The following is a 19293-nucleotide window of genomic DNA, read 5'->3' on the forward strand; positions in this document are numbered from 1 at the left end:
TGGATTCGCCTGCCCCCTGCCGAACCACAGACAAGACTCGGGAGACCCCTCCTCACCAAGCCCGCGACTCCAGGGTCGGGAGCCGAGAGTTGGTCGGAAAGGTCCAGAGGGAGGGGACGTCCCGGTGGCACTGCAAATGCGCGTGCGCATATACCCCGCACCCGCGGCCTCCCGGACTGGCCGTACAGCGCGCCCTCAGGTTTACGTCCGTTCACGGCATGAGCCACGGGGCGGGGACTCAGAGCCGGCCTTGGATTGGACGGAGAGAAAGGACGGGGAGAGGAAGAGGCCGGTGATTGGGCGAGGACCACTAGTCCCTGAATTTGAAGCTACGAAGCCGCGCGCCGCAGGTCCGGCGGAGGGGCGGAGTACCGCGAGGGGCTCGCTGCCCCGCCAAAGTCCTTCACGCTATAGCTGAAGCGCAAGCAAGGCGCAGTAAGCCTTGGCAAACTTGGAAAGAAAGCTTACCGTATGGAGTCTGGGACCCCAAGACACCATCACTCAAAGCATATTTCTGGTGAACAAATTATCTAATACTACCCTGAGTTCAGTACTGTTGTCACTTTTTGTCTTTACAAGATCAGCTGCAGATCTTTTTTTCAAATCACTGCTTAGCAGATGCTTAAATGTGTCGTGATTTGCCTTATGTTCTACACTGCAATAAAGCTGCATTACGAAATCATTTCTCAGGATTTAAGCTTCATGATAGTTCGCTACACCTAATCGCCTCTTTGTGACGGAGTAAGGATGGTGTGGGGTGAAAAGAGCTGAGGAGATAGAATTCTTCCCTAATTACTTCCCACGTTTTCCTGTTCTTAAGGCCACAAATACCACCACTGACATCTGCTTAGCCCAATGCTTTAACTACTACTTTACTGAACCCATAGAAGTAACTCCCATTTCACGCTCTTCACTTTCCTTTACCTCAAAATTTCTTCCATAGTCTGAGAGTCCTTCTTTTCCAACGCTAACTCTTTAACTTCATTCATGCAACAGTTATTGAATGTTTAAGATGCACCGGCACACTTGGGAGTAGACAAAATGAAAAACACAAAGTTGAGTTTAACAGTCCTTACTCCTAATTTAACCTGTTGGGGAATGATATGTTTATCACTTTACTTTTTCTACATCCTCTAAAATACTGCTCAACTAACATTCCCGGATACCTTCTCTACTGGTTCCTTTCTGCCTTTGGAAATGCTGCCTCTCTCCACCCAAAACCAAAACCAACTCACCGTTGCTGGATTCTGTCCTATCACCTTAAGACCATTCTGTCTCTCCTACCCTTAAACTGCCTTCACTTTCACACCTTAATGCCATTTATCCCATGATACCTGGTTTTGTCCTGAGTACTATTTTAACACTCAACTTTATCAGGACTAGCCTCCCAAACTTAGTTGATGTCTCTGCAATTCTCATGGCATTTTTCTTGAAACCTTCAAGCCTTGGCATTTGCAAACTAATTACCCCTTATTCTACCCTTGTCCACACTCAATGAACAAAGTGAAGAAAATCTCAAGATTTTCTGAATCCTGAAAAATAAACCTATTAGCCTTAGAGCTGAAAGGCTGCCACTTGAGTGTAATGAGCAATCCTTGTTTCACAAAGTGTCTGATCTATCTAGATCACATAACCAGAGGTGAACTGCTGGAATGTGTCTATTCATTCACCCTGTAGCCCTTGTACCCAACTCAATAAATGTCCTTCTCCTCCATTAAAAACAGGTGACCAAAGCTGTCCCAACACCCAGCAACCTAGTGGAACTCTAGCAACAAGGATCTATAATCCAAAGTATCGGCAAGCCAGAGAGAGAGGAGAGACTAATGCCAGACAGCCTAGATCTCACTTCCTAGCTGTGCAGCCTTAGGCAAATACCTCTAATCTGCCAATTTCCTCAACTGTAAAATGGGGATAATTATTAGGCATTTGCCTCAGGTTTGTTTTAAGGATTAGTTAATTCACATTAAGTATCTAGAAGAGCACTGGCGCATGGAAGTACTCAAAAAATATTAGCTGTTTTACCAACTTACCAACTGAAAAGGGGTCATAAAACTCCCAGTGAATTTCAAATCTCCTTAGACATTGCTTAAAGCTTGCAGAAGTCCCAGGGCTAGGGATGGATGCCTCCCAGGGTATTAGAAGTGGTATCTACCCAGGTAAGAAAAGGCAGTCATCTCCCATAGTTCCCCTTTACCAAATGCTTTAAGTGGCAAACCTCAGCCACAGATATCCAAAGCCACCTACAATGTGACCACAACATCTGATTCTCAATCTCTCACCAGCTCCCCAAATGAACCTTACATCAGACCAATACATCCTGTTGCCCAAACACACTCCTGTCCTCTTTTACCTCTGGGCCATCATCTTGGAAATCCTACCCTCCTCTACTTCAACTACTTCATCTGTTGAAATCCCACTTTACTTCCAAACCTGGCCACCAGCTCAAATAAATCACTTTGTTTCAACCTATATAATGAAACTGAATCCTCATTACCTTCTGGAAATTCTGTAAATGCCTCCTCTATTTTTTACATACCCCAGTGTGTTTATAGCACAGTATTTTGCACTCAAAAGATGCTCAATATTCACTAAATTGGAGAATCTGCCTCATTCCATTTATCCCATTCTAACCCTGACACCTTTATAATGATTGAAATCTCAAAGGTGTCAATTATTAATTCTGAGCTAGAGTCAGCCTTAAGTGAGACCCCCTTGCTTTGAACCTAAACAAGCCAACAAGTCTAAAACAAGCCCTTTAACAGAAGGAAGACTTCTGAGATTTGGAAAAGATTTTTCTTCATACGCTGAAATGCTAAAATGCTAACTTTACAGACAAAGCATTTTAATGATTAATCACAAGAAAATTCAAATGTCCCTTAAGTTAAAATTAATCTCTTATCAGCTCTTTATCCTTTGCATGTTAAGAGGCTTCAAGTGTATGGCACTATTCATAGGAAGGATGCCTTTGAAAATTAGATTTAAAGTTATATGGTTACAAAAATTCTATGTGTGATTAAGACAACATTTGAAATACTTTTCAAATTACATCCTTCTCTAGTCCTGAAGAGAGTTAAATCCTTGGCAATTCTTGAGAAAACTGAACCAAAACGAACATTACTAGTTCCATAGTTTTAATCATTTTACCATAATTATTGTCCAGTACTTTCTGATTTCAAGATTTAAAAGTAGCATTAAAAATGAATCTAATGTGCAATTAGATTGGAAGTCAACATGTCAGTTGTGTTAGTCTACATACTAACTTCCTACCTTTTTAAATAAATGTCATGCTTATCTCCTAATTTCTGATTGTTTGGATTTTTTTTGCAACATTGTATAAGGAGATATAAGCTTTACCATTTATCAAATAGAATATAGTTGACCCTTAAACTACTCAGGGGTTAGATGGTGCCAATGTGCCCACAGTCAAAAGTCTGAGTCTAACTTTGGACTACTTAATGGCCTATTATTGACCAGAAGCTTTACCAGTAACATAAATAGTCAATTAACACCTGTTTTGTATGTTATACATATTATATGATGTTTTCTTACAATAAAGTAAGCTAGAGAAAAGAAAATGCTATTAAGAAAATCATAGGGAAGAGAAACTACAATTACAGTACCATGCTGCTTTTACTGAAAAAAAATCTACCTGTAAGTGGACCAGTGCAGTTCAAACCCATGCTGTTCAAGGGCCAGCTGTATACTCTGTCTTCATAAGGCAACAGATTCATATCTTTTAAAATATATTTTATTAAATAATCTACTTGGAGAATAATTACAAAAGCTTTAAACAGCAATTCCAAGTAGTAAAAGGCAAATTCTTTTAAAAAAAAAAAAGACCAAAGAGTCCATTATTCTGTTTTGCTGCTTTATACACAGGAATGATTTATTTTACAAACTAGACAGATCCAACATTAGCCTGTAGAATTTAAAACATTTCTTAATATGTCTCAAAGGCAAAGTGAACTTTATGATATGCTTTCATATTAACCAGAATGACAAACCTTAAGAAAATTAACACCATAACAGTTCAAGATAAAACTAATGGAATAGGCACTTTGAAAGTGAAATCCGCTACTGTAACTCTCACAGTTCATGTTACTTGTACTTAGGGCATTTCATCAAAGGTTATCAACCGGTGAGGCAAATGTTCCTTTGATGCAGAAGCACAAACACACTTAGGTTCCAAACACTGTGTTCTGGTTGTAATACATGCAAGATGGGCCCTAAATTAGAAAAATCTTCTCAAAGAAAATGAAGAAAAACAAAAAGCAGCCAGGAATGAAAGCATTTACAAGCATTTGAATAAGGCCTTTAAGTGTTAAATCAGTGTTTTAAACCCCTTCGTTCTCAGGTAAGGGATTAAGAGGCCGAGAGAGAGATCGTCTGCGAGGGTGAGGATACTGGAGGTTGGCAGTGTCAGCATCGCAAGAGTGCTCTACCAGAGGAGGAGGAGGAGGAGGAAGGAGCTGGGCATAACTGGACCATCTCGATCCAGCCCGTGGGGAATCCAGAGGGGGAAAGAAATACCTGAAACAATGAAGACAGGAACAAAACACCAAAACAAAACAAAAACAACAGAAAAAAAAAAAAAGAAAAGAAAAAAAAACAGAAGAAAAAGAGAAAAGTAGTAAATACAAAGAGAACCAAAGAGGAGAAAACACATGCTAGAAAAAAAAAGCTTTAGTATATTCATGCCAAAACTAACAGAACATAATCGCAAAAATCAAGACCCTTACTCAAATCAAGCTTGCTTAAGCAAGTATAGAAACTTGAAAGAAATACAATCTGTTAAACTTAAAATGTTAAAAAAAATTATCAGTATGAATGTTACAAAAAAAGACATTTTATAATTTAAAACATTTTCTAATCTTTCAGAAACATATTTGATGCGATCCTGGAAATTTACAAATCTAATAAGCTTTTTATTTTAAGCAATGCTTCGTTTGTAGTAGCAGCAGGCACACGTTTTGTAGTGCATACATGACACTGAGAACCAATCCAAATATACTTTCACAAAGTATGGCCAGCTATTGCAATATACTTCTGAAGAAATAACAATCTTTGAAAACACTAAGCTGCTTTTCGGCAAAAACCTTAAATAGTACAAAATTTTGATAAGTAAAAGAGCTCAAAGAATATGTTCTATTGTTATTCTTCTGCCATTTTATAACTTACCCGTAATACTTAAGCATATTAGCAAACAAAGACTTATAGCTTTGTCATCAAAGTCAAAGTTCTAGAGAATATGAACTAAATGAAGCAGCCAACTAAATTGAAATCCTGAGACTTGGAATGTGGAGGTTAATGTGCATGCACAATTTCAGCAGATTTTTAACAGCTCCTCTTATAGTATGTTTCCAAATTTTGACTTGAAGGAAAACTTAAGCCATGGAATTATACCATAAAAAATATACAAGCACATATTAGAAACATTTAGCTCTTTAGTGAATAAGAATTGAAAACTTACAAAGATGTTTTCATTTTACTACCAAATTATAAATGAAGCAATACCAAATATTTAATTTGGCCACAAACTGTACAAATTACATTCATTTCACTACTACTACTCTCACTTCTTTACTAATATTTTTTAATATTACAAAGAAATGACAGAGTTGTATTAAATAATATCACATATAAGCCAGTTCTACAAAAGGTAATAAACAAATTAGCACTCAAAACAATCTTTATGAAAAATATTTATTCAATCTTCAAATTAAAATTGTAAAAATTCATCGTTTTAGCTTACTGTTTTAGAAAACAAAAGAAATAAGCCTATATTCTCCAACTGGAATAAAGTGGTGTTTTCCCCTCCTCCCAACTACTTACAAGGATAGCAACAATCCTTTTAATTTTAAAACCCATGTGAGATTCAGGAACATTTCAAAAAATTGTTTTGGTGACAACGTCTCAACAAAAAGCCTCTCCACTTATATTTCAAAAGTTTCAAATAGTGTCAATAAACTGGCTAGTACAAAAAAATGATATACACTGTATTTTTTAAAGGCCTTTTGGATTGCGTTTAGTGGTAAGCAGGCTGCTGGTGTATCTTGGGAGAGGTCAAACGCGCTGGGGAAAGGGAAAAGGAGCTCGCTTTCCATTCCTGTGTGCATGCAACAAGCAGCAAAACAGCAAAGTTACTCCAGTTAGCTGGTACTCAGCTGTGCTTTCTGTTAAAGGACATAATACAAATGGAGAAGGGAAAATGCATCACAGATCTAACACACACGGTTATTGGCACAGTAAGAATACAGATCAAAACTTCAAAGCTCTTTACAAAAGAATATACACAGTACAGGCAGCAATCAAAAACCAGATATTTTTTCAATTAACGGTAGTATCCTTTGTTTCATGAAATCGTTTTTATAATCTGGGGTCTTCTATGGTAAACTGAAATTGTTTTCATGCAAATACTGAAACCTCAAAATCAAACAGTAGGACTTTTTATAAAATTTTAACAATATAAAAATAGTTGAAGATGTTTTAAATAGAATTCTAAGATGACAACAGGATAACCACAGGACATTTTTTTAATAAGGGCTATGCTTTGAAGTTTCCTGAATCTTATTCCAAATCATTCACAAAGGCATATTAAATAAATTCACATATTCAAAATTTCCATATGAAAATAAAGGATGACTCTTTAGATCACAAACATTGTCAAGATAAACAAGAATCTAAAATACGTTAAAAATTCTAAAAATCAAGAAATCAAAATTTACCATTTTCTCTTACAATCTCCATTAAAGGTTAAACATACACACTACTACTACTACTACTACTACTACTACTACTACTACTAACATACTAATGCTCATCTAGGACTAAAATCCTTAGCATTATCCCAGATTTGCTACTACTACTACTACTACTACTACTAACATACTAATGCTCATCTAGGACTAAAATCCTTAGCATTATCCCAGATTTGCTCTTCATCTTACTTGAGAAGTAAAATCTTAAAGTTATAAACATTTCTGACAGACCACTAAATTTCACAATATAATTTAGTTTGTATTAATGGCTTAAAAATCTACCTATAAATATTATGATTATGTAAACTAAATACAGAGCTAACAAAGTGATTTTTTTTCTAGTATCATAATTGTATATGAATTTCTTCATTCAACCTTAAAATCCATGAAATTACACACCTTTAGTCTGGCTACCAGATTGACTTAAAAAGGAGATAATTTCTAGTTTTCCCACAAAACAGCCTACCTGCCAGAAGAAGATCCATTTAATGAATTTTGAAGATTTGGGATATTTGAACCTAGGGAAGGATTTGAGTTTCCCTGCTGAGAATTCCCATTGACAGGGCTCCCATTACCTTTCAAAATACCAGTACACTTCCAATTGTCCATATAATTAGCTGAAAGGAAAATGGTCAAATACATTAACATGGCTAATAGCTTTGTTCAAGGGCACAAATCTGTATTCAAACTCTCAAACGACAATGAAAAAAACAAAAGAGGACTACATATCTCGAGATAAATGTTAAAGGCATTTTTTAAATAAAATACATATCTGAATTTAACCAATTTTTTAAAGTTTTAGAAGAGTTTTGAGACAATTCTCTAAGCTACCACATTAATATCAAAATAAATTCTTCATTTTTATGATAATGAATTTCAATTACTTGTATATGTAGGGTAATGGAGTTGTCTTCTTGGTTATACAAGTCATGTGGGTACTAAATGTCCTCAGAGACGGACCCCTCCTTTGGGGTTTGAGTGGCTAACCCAACATGACCTAATTGTTCTAATGCAAAATAGGTCACTGGAGAGACACTGATCCCTGGAAACCTAAGTTAGAGAGCCTGCTGGGGTGAAGCTGGGTGGTCCTGACTAAAGCCCAGAGGCAAGAAAGAGAGGCAAAGTCCTAGATAGCAAATGACATTAAGGAAAGGGAGGTGTGGGCTGGTTCTACCACAGCCTAAAACTTACCATGGGAGGCAGCCAAATTGCATTTTGAGAAACAATAACTACTCAGGGTACACCAACTAAGCTATAGCTTGTATGGGACGCCACTGACTAGAGTGGGACAAGGACCAAGGACACCTCCACCCAGTATGATAAACGTCCATGGAAAAATGTAAACTATGCTGCAGCAACTACAGCCAGCATCCAGTTACTAGACCGAATCCTCACTCAGCATGGCATTTATAAGAAACTTTCACAATCAGTGGCCTGAAGATTCTTGAACTTTTGAGAGTTGCAGAGAGGAAGTGGGGATGAAACTGGATTTTCTCCTATTACGGGCTGGTTAGCTAGAGCAATTATTTAATAAAAGATGTCTGTAGTCCTATCCTGCATTTATATAGCAATCACACAAGTTACACACATAGCAAATGGTATCTTTTGGAGATACTGCGTATTCTGCTACAACTACTTTGCATTTTAAAAGGTGCTCCACGTGGAAACTTAAAAAACAATAAAAGTGTCATTAACTGCCATGAACTAGGTAAACTGATGGAGGTTCAAAATAACACAAATATAAGACATTAATTTAAAACTAACTGTAGAAAGAGAATTTTCTCCAAAATATTTCTGGGTTTACATTTCTAAATGAAAATTCTGAAGTAACAACACAGAGCAAATCCCTTCATTAAAACCTTACCTTTCCACAATCTTACACAGCCATCATCTCCTGAAGATGCTAACACTGTTCCTGTTATATTCCAACTCACTCGCCAGACCTGGGAATTATGATTATCAAACTGAGCCACTATATGGATTTCAAATTTTGTTGGTCCACCAGAGGAGGTAAGTTCTTTCCTATTAATAAAAAGATTTTCCTGAGAAATGCTGAGAAAAGATTTCATACACACACGGCTCTAAATAAAAAAATACACATATTTACCATATTATTTTATAATTATGTTCATATCCAAAACTGCCACCTTCCCTCCCACACTCCCCAACCTTAACTCATTGAGAGCTGAGCCATGTCGCTTTGACTCTCCAGCACCTGGCATGATCCTACCACCTGAAATTTATTCAGTGATTATTTCATGGAAGAAAAGAGTAACAAAAGAGGACTTTATTCCTCCAAACAAGGTTGAGGAATAAAATATGTAACAATTAATTTTAAAAGGAAAACAGTAGGAAGGGAAGAAGAGAAAAGGGGGGAAGAAAAAAAAAGGAACTGAAATTCACAATTCCAAATTTAAAGCCTGAATACATTATTCACAAGAATGTCTCAGAGCTAATTTAATTGTCCCTAAGTAACCTGCCACCTCTCATTTATTCAAACATTTACACAGCACCAATTATATTCAGAGGATCGAATTAATTTTAACAGCCTAAATAAAATGCAATTAGGAAAACATAAATCTCCTGTCTTTATTCAATTCCCCATCCCAAAACTCATATATTTATAGATAAAATGTTCACTAAAGAATCCGTTCTTCAGATCACAGATGCCTCCTCAGTCTCTTCCACAAATGAAAATAATCATGACTTAAGACCATTTCTAAATTAGTAATTCCTTCAAAAACTCACCTCACAGGCTTGAAAGTAAAAATTCTCACATCTTTGGTTGCTACGGCTAGAATGTGGAAAGACCTTCCCAAGTTTGGAGCAAAGGCAATATCATGGACAGGATCTGTGACTGTCATGAGGGTTTCAGCTTTTGCATATTTCCTAATAAAAAAAAACCTTACATTAAAAATTTCAGAAATTAAAATTTCTAAAAATCCACATGTTGAGACATCTCAATTTTTTTACATTGCTCACAATGAACTAGTGTTTACCTCTGCAGTATATAGTGTGACCAAGGCCTAACCCCCAGAAACTGAATGTGACCTAATTTAGAAAAAGGGTCTTTGCATATGCATATGTAATTAAGGATCCCAGGATAAGATCATCCTGGATCATCTTTATAAAAGACAGAAAAGGAGATACAGAAAAGAAAACCCTATGAAGACAGGGAGAGATTGGAATTATGTGGCCAGACACCAAGGACCTCTGGAAGACACCAGAAGCCTGAAGAGACAAGGAAGGATTGTGGAAGGTGAATGGCGCTGACCACACCTTGATTTCAGATTTCTGGCCTCCAGAACCATGAGAATAAATTTTTGTTTTAATTTTTATTTTGTTTATAGTGATTTGTTATGGCAGCCCTGGGAAACCAATAAAGCCCCCAGGTTTTGTTTTTTGATTTTGTAAGTTTAGCTTAGAACAGTTTAAAAAAACTTTAATTAGAATGAGATGCTGGGACACCTGGGTGGCTCAGTTAAGTTGCTGACTCTCAATGTCAGCTCAGGAATGATCTCACAGTTTGTGAGATCAAGCCCCATATCGGGCTCTGCACTGACAATGAGGAGCCTGCTTAGGATTATTTCTCCCCCACTCTCTCTCTGCCCTTCCCCTGCTTGTACACACTCTCTCACGCAAAATAAATAAATTTAATTAAAAAAAGAGAATGAGATGCTGATTTATTAGCCATTGATATCTATTTTCAAGAAAAGGGTAATTGATTTCCTAACTATTTGCATAAAAATTGGAAAATGAAGCTGATAACAGGAGAAATTGAGTTCTTTCAGTGGTAATAAAGGACACTATACTGAAATCTCTTTCATCTTACAATTCTAATTCTACATCTGCAAATGGAGAAGATAATGAAGGAGACAACAGATAAGAGTTTTCTATTATGTTTTTCTCTGCTGTCAATTCAGTATCAGGACAGAACTGAAGCACATCAGCCTGTGTTTAACAGAGGGAGTTAGAGAGAGGTACCTATCTTACCTTTTCACTACCCTCCTCTGATATACTTGTGTTCCCAAAACTCTTTGGTTGGCCTTCTCTTCACACCAACACTTTCCTCAAATGTCTCCAAGCTAGCACATGCCTCAAGGGTCTCTCCTTGACCTCGTTTTCCCCTATATGATCATCCTAAGTAATCTAATCCACACTCTTGCTGCTTCTATTGTATGGTTGTAACTCCTGTGTTGGATGCTAGATAAGTCACGTTACTTTGTTGATCTATTTCTTCATTTGTAAAATGGTGCTGATATAAATATAATAAATATAAATCCTCACAAGGTGATTGTTAGAATTCAAATTTCATAATGTATGTGAAAATGTCATATAACCTGTATAAATATAGGTACTTGTACCATTATCAAGACCAGGTCTGTCTTAATATTTTCATTCACCAATAGAAATAAAAATATCCAATACTGGTTAATTTGACAAATGTTTTCTATATACTAAATGGTGTTACTACTTACAGAAAGCTCAGCTATGTATTCATAATTGGATGCTATATACTCAACTATCACATATCCTCTATGTAACATGGTCACTCTGTACAAGAACCTTTGAACAACTCCTCTTATTTCAAAGAAACAGACCAAGGACCAATCCCAAAATGACTGATCTTAAAAGATCTGGTAACTTCCTAAATCAATCCCACACACACTTGCACACAGACATTATTACCTACCCAATGCCACTTCCTGGTCATTCTAGATGCAGAAAATGCCAGGCACTTGCTATCTACTCTCTTGCAGCTAAAGCACAGCACGTGACCCAATTCTAGTCAGTGAGATTGAATGAAAAAGCTTGCTAAGATGCTTCCAGAAAATCTCTTCTCTCCCTCATACAAAAAGATACATAAAAGCTAATGCCCTTCTTTGTATCTACATGTGAATCCTAAGAGGAAGCTGTCACCAACACACTAAAGATGACAGCTAAAAAATGGAAAATGCCAAAGCCTCTGTTGTCATCACTGCACAAGTGAGCCACTTAACTAACCCCAGAACGCTCCACTGCCAGGCTCCTTGTTATAGGAGCAAATACAGGGAATCTAGCCCTAGATTTATTTTGCTAAGAGACTTACATACAACTTCAGATTATCTTTATCACTGAATTCTTTTAAGTTTTAGGTACTTTCTAACTGCTCTGTATTTTCTTTCAGAACTACAAGTTCTTTATCCCCTTACTCAAATACTATTTATGAAATAATTTCCATTCTCCTAGGTTTTAGAAGTGGTCCACCTTCGAAGTTTTAGATTTATGCCTCCACACTCATTCTGTTCAGCTAAAGTTGAAAGAAATTAACAGTATTAACTCTTCATAAAGCCTCTTTTAAATGTGCTAGTAATGTGGCTCATACCTTTAATAGCTTAAAAGGCTATGAAAGCCTCAAAAAGTTCTAGAGGAAGGTTCCTATATTCTAGAACTGTGCTGGCCAATACTCCAGCCACTAGCCACATGTGTCTACTTAAATTAAATTAACAAAAACAAACAAATGCAGTTCTTCAGCTGTAGAAGCCACATTCAAGCTTCAACAGTGGCAAGTGGCTGCTGGCCACTGCGTTAGCTGGCACAGGTATGGGGCTTTTGTAGCAGTACAGCAAGTTCTACTGGAGAGCACTGCTGTAAACAGTCTCTCTGAAGAAATCAAAAATCTGGGAAGGTAGAGGGCTGGTGTAAGAACCCCTCAAAAATCCTGGTAACATGATGAATTGCAGAGCCTACAGGAATTAAAATATAGTGGTCCCCCCGTCAGCCACAGTCTCACTTTCCAAGGTTTGTTATCCACAATCAAATCGCCGTCCAGAAGGTGATCCCCCCTGATTTACCGTCAGAAGGTCAGCAGTAGCCTAACACTATGTGACATGCCTACATCACTCACGTAGGCTTTTTATCATCTCACATGGTCACACGAAGAGGAGTGAAAAGAAGAGTGAATACAGCACAAAAAGCTATTTTGAGAGAGGCTGCATTCACAAAACTTTTATGACAGTGTATTGTTATAATTCTTCCATTCTGTTACGAGCTATTGTTAATCTCATGCTCCACCTAACTTATAAATGTTATCATAAGTATGTATGTATAGAAAAAAACAGATTATTATATAGAGCTTGGTCCTATTAGAGGTTTCAGGCAGCCACTGGGGGTCTTGGAACTTATCCCCTATGGATAAGGGGAACAACTATAGCTCTATTCTATTTTTCGCCCTACCCAATTCTGACTCGTAGACCCAAAGTTGTTACCTAGCACATGTGAAGCCCACCTGATCAACTGATGGGTGCTCTTTTCCCCTACAAGATTCTGAGAACACTTCTGGCACACAGCTTTCAGTTCTCAGAAGTACTGCAGGTTTCTCAACGTGACCCAAAATCAATTCTCCTTCACATGCTGCTACAGTCTACCCAAATCTCTCCTGTTTCTAGATTATTAAGCCAGAGCCTTGAAAATCATCTCAGTAGCTCCCCCATTCTTCACTTTCTAAATCTAGTCATCAGATCCTATTGATACCATTTCTTAAATTATTCTCACTGTCCACTTCTCTCCATACCCATCTGCCACTACTCTATGGCAAAGCTCTTATAATCTCCCACCTGGACTGTGACAACAGCATCCAATCACTGAATCCACTCATGTTGACCTCTAAAATACTTTCCACACCTATGGAAGAGTCTAACTACCATCCAAACCTATTATTTCCCAACTTAAACAACTTTCAATGGCTTCATATTACCCATAAAATCTAAACATGAAACATTGGGTCTTGCAGATATAAGCCTTGCATATTTCTCACACACTCCCTTTTGCCTATTACATTTCAACTATAATAAAAATATATTGGTTTTCTCTTGTTCATGTATCTTATCACATGTAGTTTTCTCCATTTGGAATGTTTTGCCCTCTTTAACATTTTACTTTTTACTCATCCTGTAAGTCTTGTCTGGAGTGAACCTTCCTGGCCCTCTCTCCCCAGGTGTAGTAAACCCTTAACATACTGATTCTACCAGTTTATAAAATTCATCACCATTTTTTACTATTTTTGTTTGTTTTCTCTGCAAGATGGAATATACTAGGAAATCAGTCACCTTTTCCTCTATATCATTCAATTTTATATTATGGTAGCCTGGCACAACTTGGCATAGCCTAGGAAATTAGTAAATATGTAATGAATCATGCATCATTCAATCAATGAATAAAGAAATAACATTTTAAAAAATTAAAAACAATTAAGAACAATAATTAAGACCAAAGCAGTACTAACCTGGTGTTTTCATTATATTCGAAAATCTGAACCTTGGCCATTGCATTTGGACTACTGTCATCACTTCCTACAGCTATCATGGGGGAATGAGCACGTGAGCTGGAAATGAAGAGTAAAAACTATTTTACGTAAGTATAAAGTTAATATACATCTATTTCAAAGGATGAAAAAAAATGTGTCATCAAGTAGCTCTACAACCCACAAATAAGCATGCCACTACTGTGACAAGATCTCTGCCACACGTCTGACACAGTTGCACCTTGAGAGGGTGCGTCCTTGAGAATGCTCAACGTGGAGACACATAATACCTTCCTCTTGCCCCTCTTACTGACAGAAAGTAGCTCTTTTCCCAAAAGAAAAAGTTTCAAGCATTCAATAGATTAAAAAAAATAATAAGAGCCAAAAAACAAACAAAACCAAACAAACAACAACAACAAAAAAGACAGCCACTAGGTCTTAGAATTTTTCTTCCTGAAATATTTGGTCATTAACTATGAAATGAAAGGTAATCCTATGGTGACCAATTCATGACAAAAAAATTTTAAATGCTTTGTACAAAAAGAAGAAACCCTGGGGATGCCTGGATGGCTTAGTAGGCTCAAGTCATGACCACAGGGTTTTGTGGGATTGAACCCCTCAGGGGCCCTCTCTCTCAAAATAAATAAACTTAAAAAAAAAAAAAAAGAAATCCTGATAAAAGGAGAAAAAGGAGAAAAAGACCACACCTCAAGAAGGTATGCTACCCACATGTCATTCTCTTCTCTAGGTTTTTAAAAAGGCAAAAGAGAAGTACTAAGATAACGAACTCTACTGAAGTAAACTCCAGATTACATTATTTTTTTCATTTCTATACCTAATTACCTCAATATTGATTTCCTCTGCCTCCCTCATCCAGATTAAGTAGTATCTCTATGAACATTACCCCTTAAGAGCTGACCTTGACAGTGTCATCTGCCAACCTCATAAAGGTGACAACAGAATGTAGTAATTTAAAAAAAAAAGGATTAGTTTTTTACTACTAAATGATAAAGAAATGAAGTCACCTATATAAAAAAAAAAAACCTAGTAAATTGGAAAGTGCTACAGTAATAAAGTAAATCTGGGAAAGTAGTAAGGTAATAAAATAAATCTTAGCCATTCAAAGAGATAAATTCCAAGTAGTTTCTGCCTCTCATAAACTTCCTGTTTTCAATGTTCAAAAATATAACTTTGTTTTTTAATGTTAAATATGTGAGCAAAGGCATTTATAGTAACATTCTAATATTCTGAAAATCTAAATCTTTTAAGAAACATTTTTTATTTTAAGTAACCTCTACACCCAATGTGGGGCTAGAACTCACAACCTCGAGACCAAGAGTCACATGCCCCACCGACTGAGCCAGCCAGTTCAGTCATTTAAAAACATTTTTAGGGGCGCCTGGGTGGCTCAGTCAGTTAAGCGTCCGACTTCGGCTCAGGTCATGATCTCATGGTTCATGGGTTCGAGCACCGTGTTGGGCTCTGTGCTGACAGCTAGCTCAGAGCCTGGAGCCTGTTTCAGATTCTGTGTCTCCCTCTCTCTCTGACCCTCCCCTGCTCATGCTGTCTCTCTCTCTCTCAGAAATAAACATTAAAAATAAATAATAAATAAAAACATTTTTAAATGAAATTATAAAACATCCAGATAACAACCTGAACTGAAGATTACCTCATTTGTACATCCAGAAATAAGCTATTCACATTAAAACTATGTCCCAAATATGACTCACAATTAAACAGTGAGACAAACCATTCAGTTCTCTGACTGAAGTAGATTGATCACCTACATCTCTCTCCTTCCTCTCCCTCCTAAGAGTCCATGGAAATGATTAAAGAGTAACACCATCTTAACAGTCCTAGAAATCAATGTGCCATCAGAAATCAAGAAATTTAAAGGAATTTCAGGAAGACAGGAAGCAGAAAGAAAGAAGACATGCAAGGGGGACAAGAAAAGAGCTCTATCAGTATCACTGAGGAGGAAATTCCACAATTCCAACCTCCTCAATAAATGCAAAGAATACGAATGAGTAAGGGGGCAATCATGAAATGATTCATTTAAAGAACTGCAATCAGAAGACTCCTTGGCTGGCAGCTAACTAGGCTCTAGCTAAAGAGAGTCTAAGAAGGATAAGTGGGATGATCTGAACTTAAAAGAGGAAAGAGATTCTGAAATAAAACAGCACCCCAAAACTGGCAGGGAGAGGAACAAGGAGTAACAAAATACATTATGGTGCTCCATCCCAAAAGTCAAGTCCTCCTGATTTTGGCAATTTGGCTTACCCCGGCTTGCTGCTTTCCTCAGTTTCCTTGGTCTATACTCCCTACAAGGAAATCCTGCCAACACACTCACCAACTAATATGAAACTCAACCAACTCCTAGGTAAGAGAGTGAGCTACTAAGGAAACAGAGCACCTAACAAGAAAAGTACCAATACCTGTTTTCTCTACTAGGCGTAATAGTCTCTTGTTCATAACTACAAATAGATAAGCAAAGACTAACACACAAGGAAAACAAAAAGCATGAAAATAAAGACCAAGACACACAAAAGGATCTGAGCAAGTAGACATAGCTGATCCTCATCATTTGCAGGTTCTTTATTTGTAAACTGGCCTACTTACTAAAATGTGTTTATAACCCCCAAAATTCAATATTTGGGGCAGCTCTGCAAAAAATGAGTCATCTGACCTATGCAGTCCATGCTGAGATCAAACAAGATAAGGTTCTGCCTTCTATTTCAGCTCTCATGCTGAAAACAAGTGTTGTCTTCTACTTACCACCATGCTTTTCACATTTTTATGCTTTGTGTTGGTGATTTCACTATTTAAAATGGCCCCCGGGGGTGGGGCTGAAGCGCAGTCTACTTTCTAAGCTTAGCAAGAAGGCTACAAAGTGCTTTATGGAGAAAATACTGCTTTAGATAAGCTTTGTTCAGCCCTGAGTTTTAATGCTGTTGGCAGACAGCAATTCAATTGCTGTTGTTAATGAATCAGCAACATATGCTCAAAAAAAGGTATCTTTAAACACAAATACTCATAAAACAAGGTTAAATATTTATAAGGTGACAAAAACGTGACCAAAGGCTCATGGGAAACCAATCCCATATCTCCCAAAGGAGTGAAAGACACACTTGTCCCCTTAACTGCCTCCATTTGGACCTCAGTCTGTACTTTCTAACTGATGAAGTTTTTTCCAACTTATCTCTTAACTCAGGCAAAAGACTCAGCCAGCAAGCATCACATAATGAGACCCAAAACTATCAACTGCCCTGCTGCCAGCAAGACCAAAGTGAAAAAGTGAATGAGCTCAAGGCAGTGGCTGACCTGACCTTTATCCCATATTTTCCTTATATAAGCCTGGAAATATTTTCAGCACTTTGGAGACAGCTTTTGTGACACTAGTCCAGTGTCTTCCCAGTGTGGCCCTCGCTAATATAAATTCCTCTATTGTTCCATGACTACTCATCTCTCTGCCTCTGGATTTACTAGCAGCAAGTGGCCAAACCTGGCCCATTTGAGCCCCCCAGGGCCCAGGTGCTTTGGACCCTGTGTTCCCATTACAGGAGCAATGGTTCAGCTCATTCAGTGTTCACTGAACTTTATAGACCATAACTACTGCAAATAAGGAGACCTGGCTGTACTTCAAGAAAGAAACAGAAATTTTTAAAAATTTTAATTATGATCCTCAGAGAAATATCATATCCATGTAACAAAAACTGACTGGATGGATACCTGGAAAACGAGGAGATCTTGATGACAGAGTAGTAAACCTCCAAACCATTTTTAAAACATGAGACAGTAAATCCAAGAATATTCAAAGATGAGTTCCATAAAGACAGAACAGAGAGAACATAAGAGAATTATCAAAGAATCATAAAAATTTTTAAAAAAGAGTCATAAGAAATCTCCAATTTGAGACAAGTACCTTCATTTTGAAAGGGACCACTAAATGTCAAGCTGGATGAATCAAAAAAGACCAACATCTAATAGTATATGACTGGGTTTACTTTGAAATAATCCAGTTTTTTACTGGGGGAAGAGGGACAGTGAGAAGTCATACACAGATGAAAAAAGAGTAGCTTTGAGTTATTGCAGATTGATGATGAATGTGTGATGGTCTGCCCATTGTATTATCATTCCTAGTAGATATGAAAATTTGCCTAATAAAAAATGTAAAAAAATAATACCTAGAAACATCCTGGATAAATTTTAGAATTCTACTACCTGAAATCACACAAGCAATTCCAGGAGGTATAATGACCTAAATGTGAAAGGCAAAACCAAAATCCATTCAGAATACACTTGAAAACCTTAATGTGGTGACAAACCCCTAAAGTAAAGTACAAAAAGCACCAGAACAATAAAGGAAAGACTGATACATGTGGCTACATTAAAATTCAGAACTCTCAAGGGGCTCCTGGGTGGCCCAGTCACTTAAGTGTTCAACTCCTGATGTCAGCGCAGGTCATGCATGATAAGTCTCATGGTCATGAGATAGAGGCTTGCATTGGGCTCCGTGGAGAGTGTGGAGCCTACTTAAGATTCTCTTTCTCTCCCTCTGCTCCTCTCCCCCACTCACACTCTCTCTCAAAAGAAATAAACATCAAATATTTATAATAATAAAATAAAATTCAGAACTTCCTACCGTGAAAAGTCATCACAGTGTCAAAATGACAAACAACAAACTAGGAGACTATACATGCAACAGAGTTCAAAGTAGTAAGACAAAAATCCTGAAAACTTCCAGAGAAACAGGCGACCTACATAAGAACCAGCATTAGACTGACCTCAGACTTCTCATTAACAAAACTTACATTAAAAAGATTCTCAAGGACACTATCTTCGAAATTCTTACATTTTGAACTTAGAACCCTAAAACTAGCCAAACTACAATTAACAATGCTGTAAATTTAAGACGTTTCCTGGTATGTCAGAATTAAAAGAAATTTGCCACCCATCCGTATGAGAAAAAATATACTTTAAGTGGTGTGTCACCAAAATGAGAAAAAAAAAATCTAAAGACAAGATGTGATATGAAAAATATGGCCAAGTATAACCCAGAAGACTCAAGAAAGAAAAAAGAGCATCCATCAGAAGTTAACATCAGATATTCTGCATGAACAACAATTTTCAAGAAAAAGATTAGATTTGGATTTATAATGAATATTTACATAGTCTAATAACATAAATTTGGCTGCTACTTAATTTTTAGAAACAACTTGCAGCAAAAGATAAATGCTTATATTGGGACACCTG

The 19293-nt window shown here is 37.1% G+C and overlaps 2 protein-coding genes across 4 annotated transcripts in view; both read right to left on the reverse strand.

The window, feature by feature from the left end:
• The window catches only part of CEP192 (centrosomal protein 192), a 128356-nt gene extending 128231 nt beyond the window's left edge, over nt 1–125 (reverse strand). The window contains exon 1 of the mRNA XM_077778236.1: nt 57–125. The gene's annotated coding sequence lies outside the window, so the exon portion shown is untranslated. The remainder of the gene's footprint in view (nt 1–56) is intronic.
• A 3605-nt stretch (nt 126–3730) lies between these two features.
• Nucleotides 3731–19293, reverse strand: part of SEH1L (SEH1 like nucleoporin) — a 32451-nt gene continuing 16888 nt past the window's right edge. For 2 of the 3 annotated variants that reach the window (XM_077778238.1, XM_077778237.1), the window contains 5 exons: nt 14023–14121; nt 9507–9647; nt 8623–8780; nt 7225–7375; nt 3731–4530 (listed from right to left, as the gene is read on the reverse strand). In XM_077778238.1, the coding sequence (XP_077634364.1) occupies nt 4335–4530; nt 7225–7375; nt 8623–8780; nt 9507–9647; nt 14023–14121 (745 nt within the window). In that variant the 3' untranslated portion in view covers nt 3731–4334. Of the gene's footprint in view, nt 4531–4904; nt 6174–7224; nt 7376–8622; nt 8781–9506; nt 9648–14022; nt 14122–19293 lie in introns of those variants that run through there. The other variant, XM_077778239.1, reaches the window with a different exon arrangement.

This window comes from Crocuta crocuta, unplaced genomic scaffold (genome assembly GCF_008692635.1).
Source record: "Crocuta crocuta isolate KB4526 unplaced genomic scaffold, BGI_CrCroc_1.0 scaffold26, whole genome shotgun sequence".
In the NCBI taxonomy this organism is placed as follows: Eukaryota; Metazoa; Chordata; class Mammalia; order Carnivora; family Hyaenidae; genus Crocuta; species Crocuta crocuta.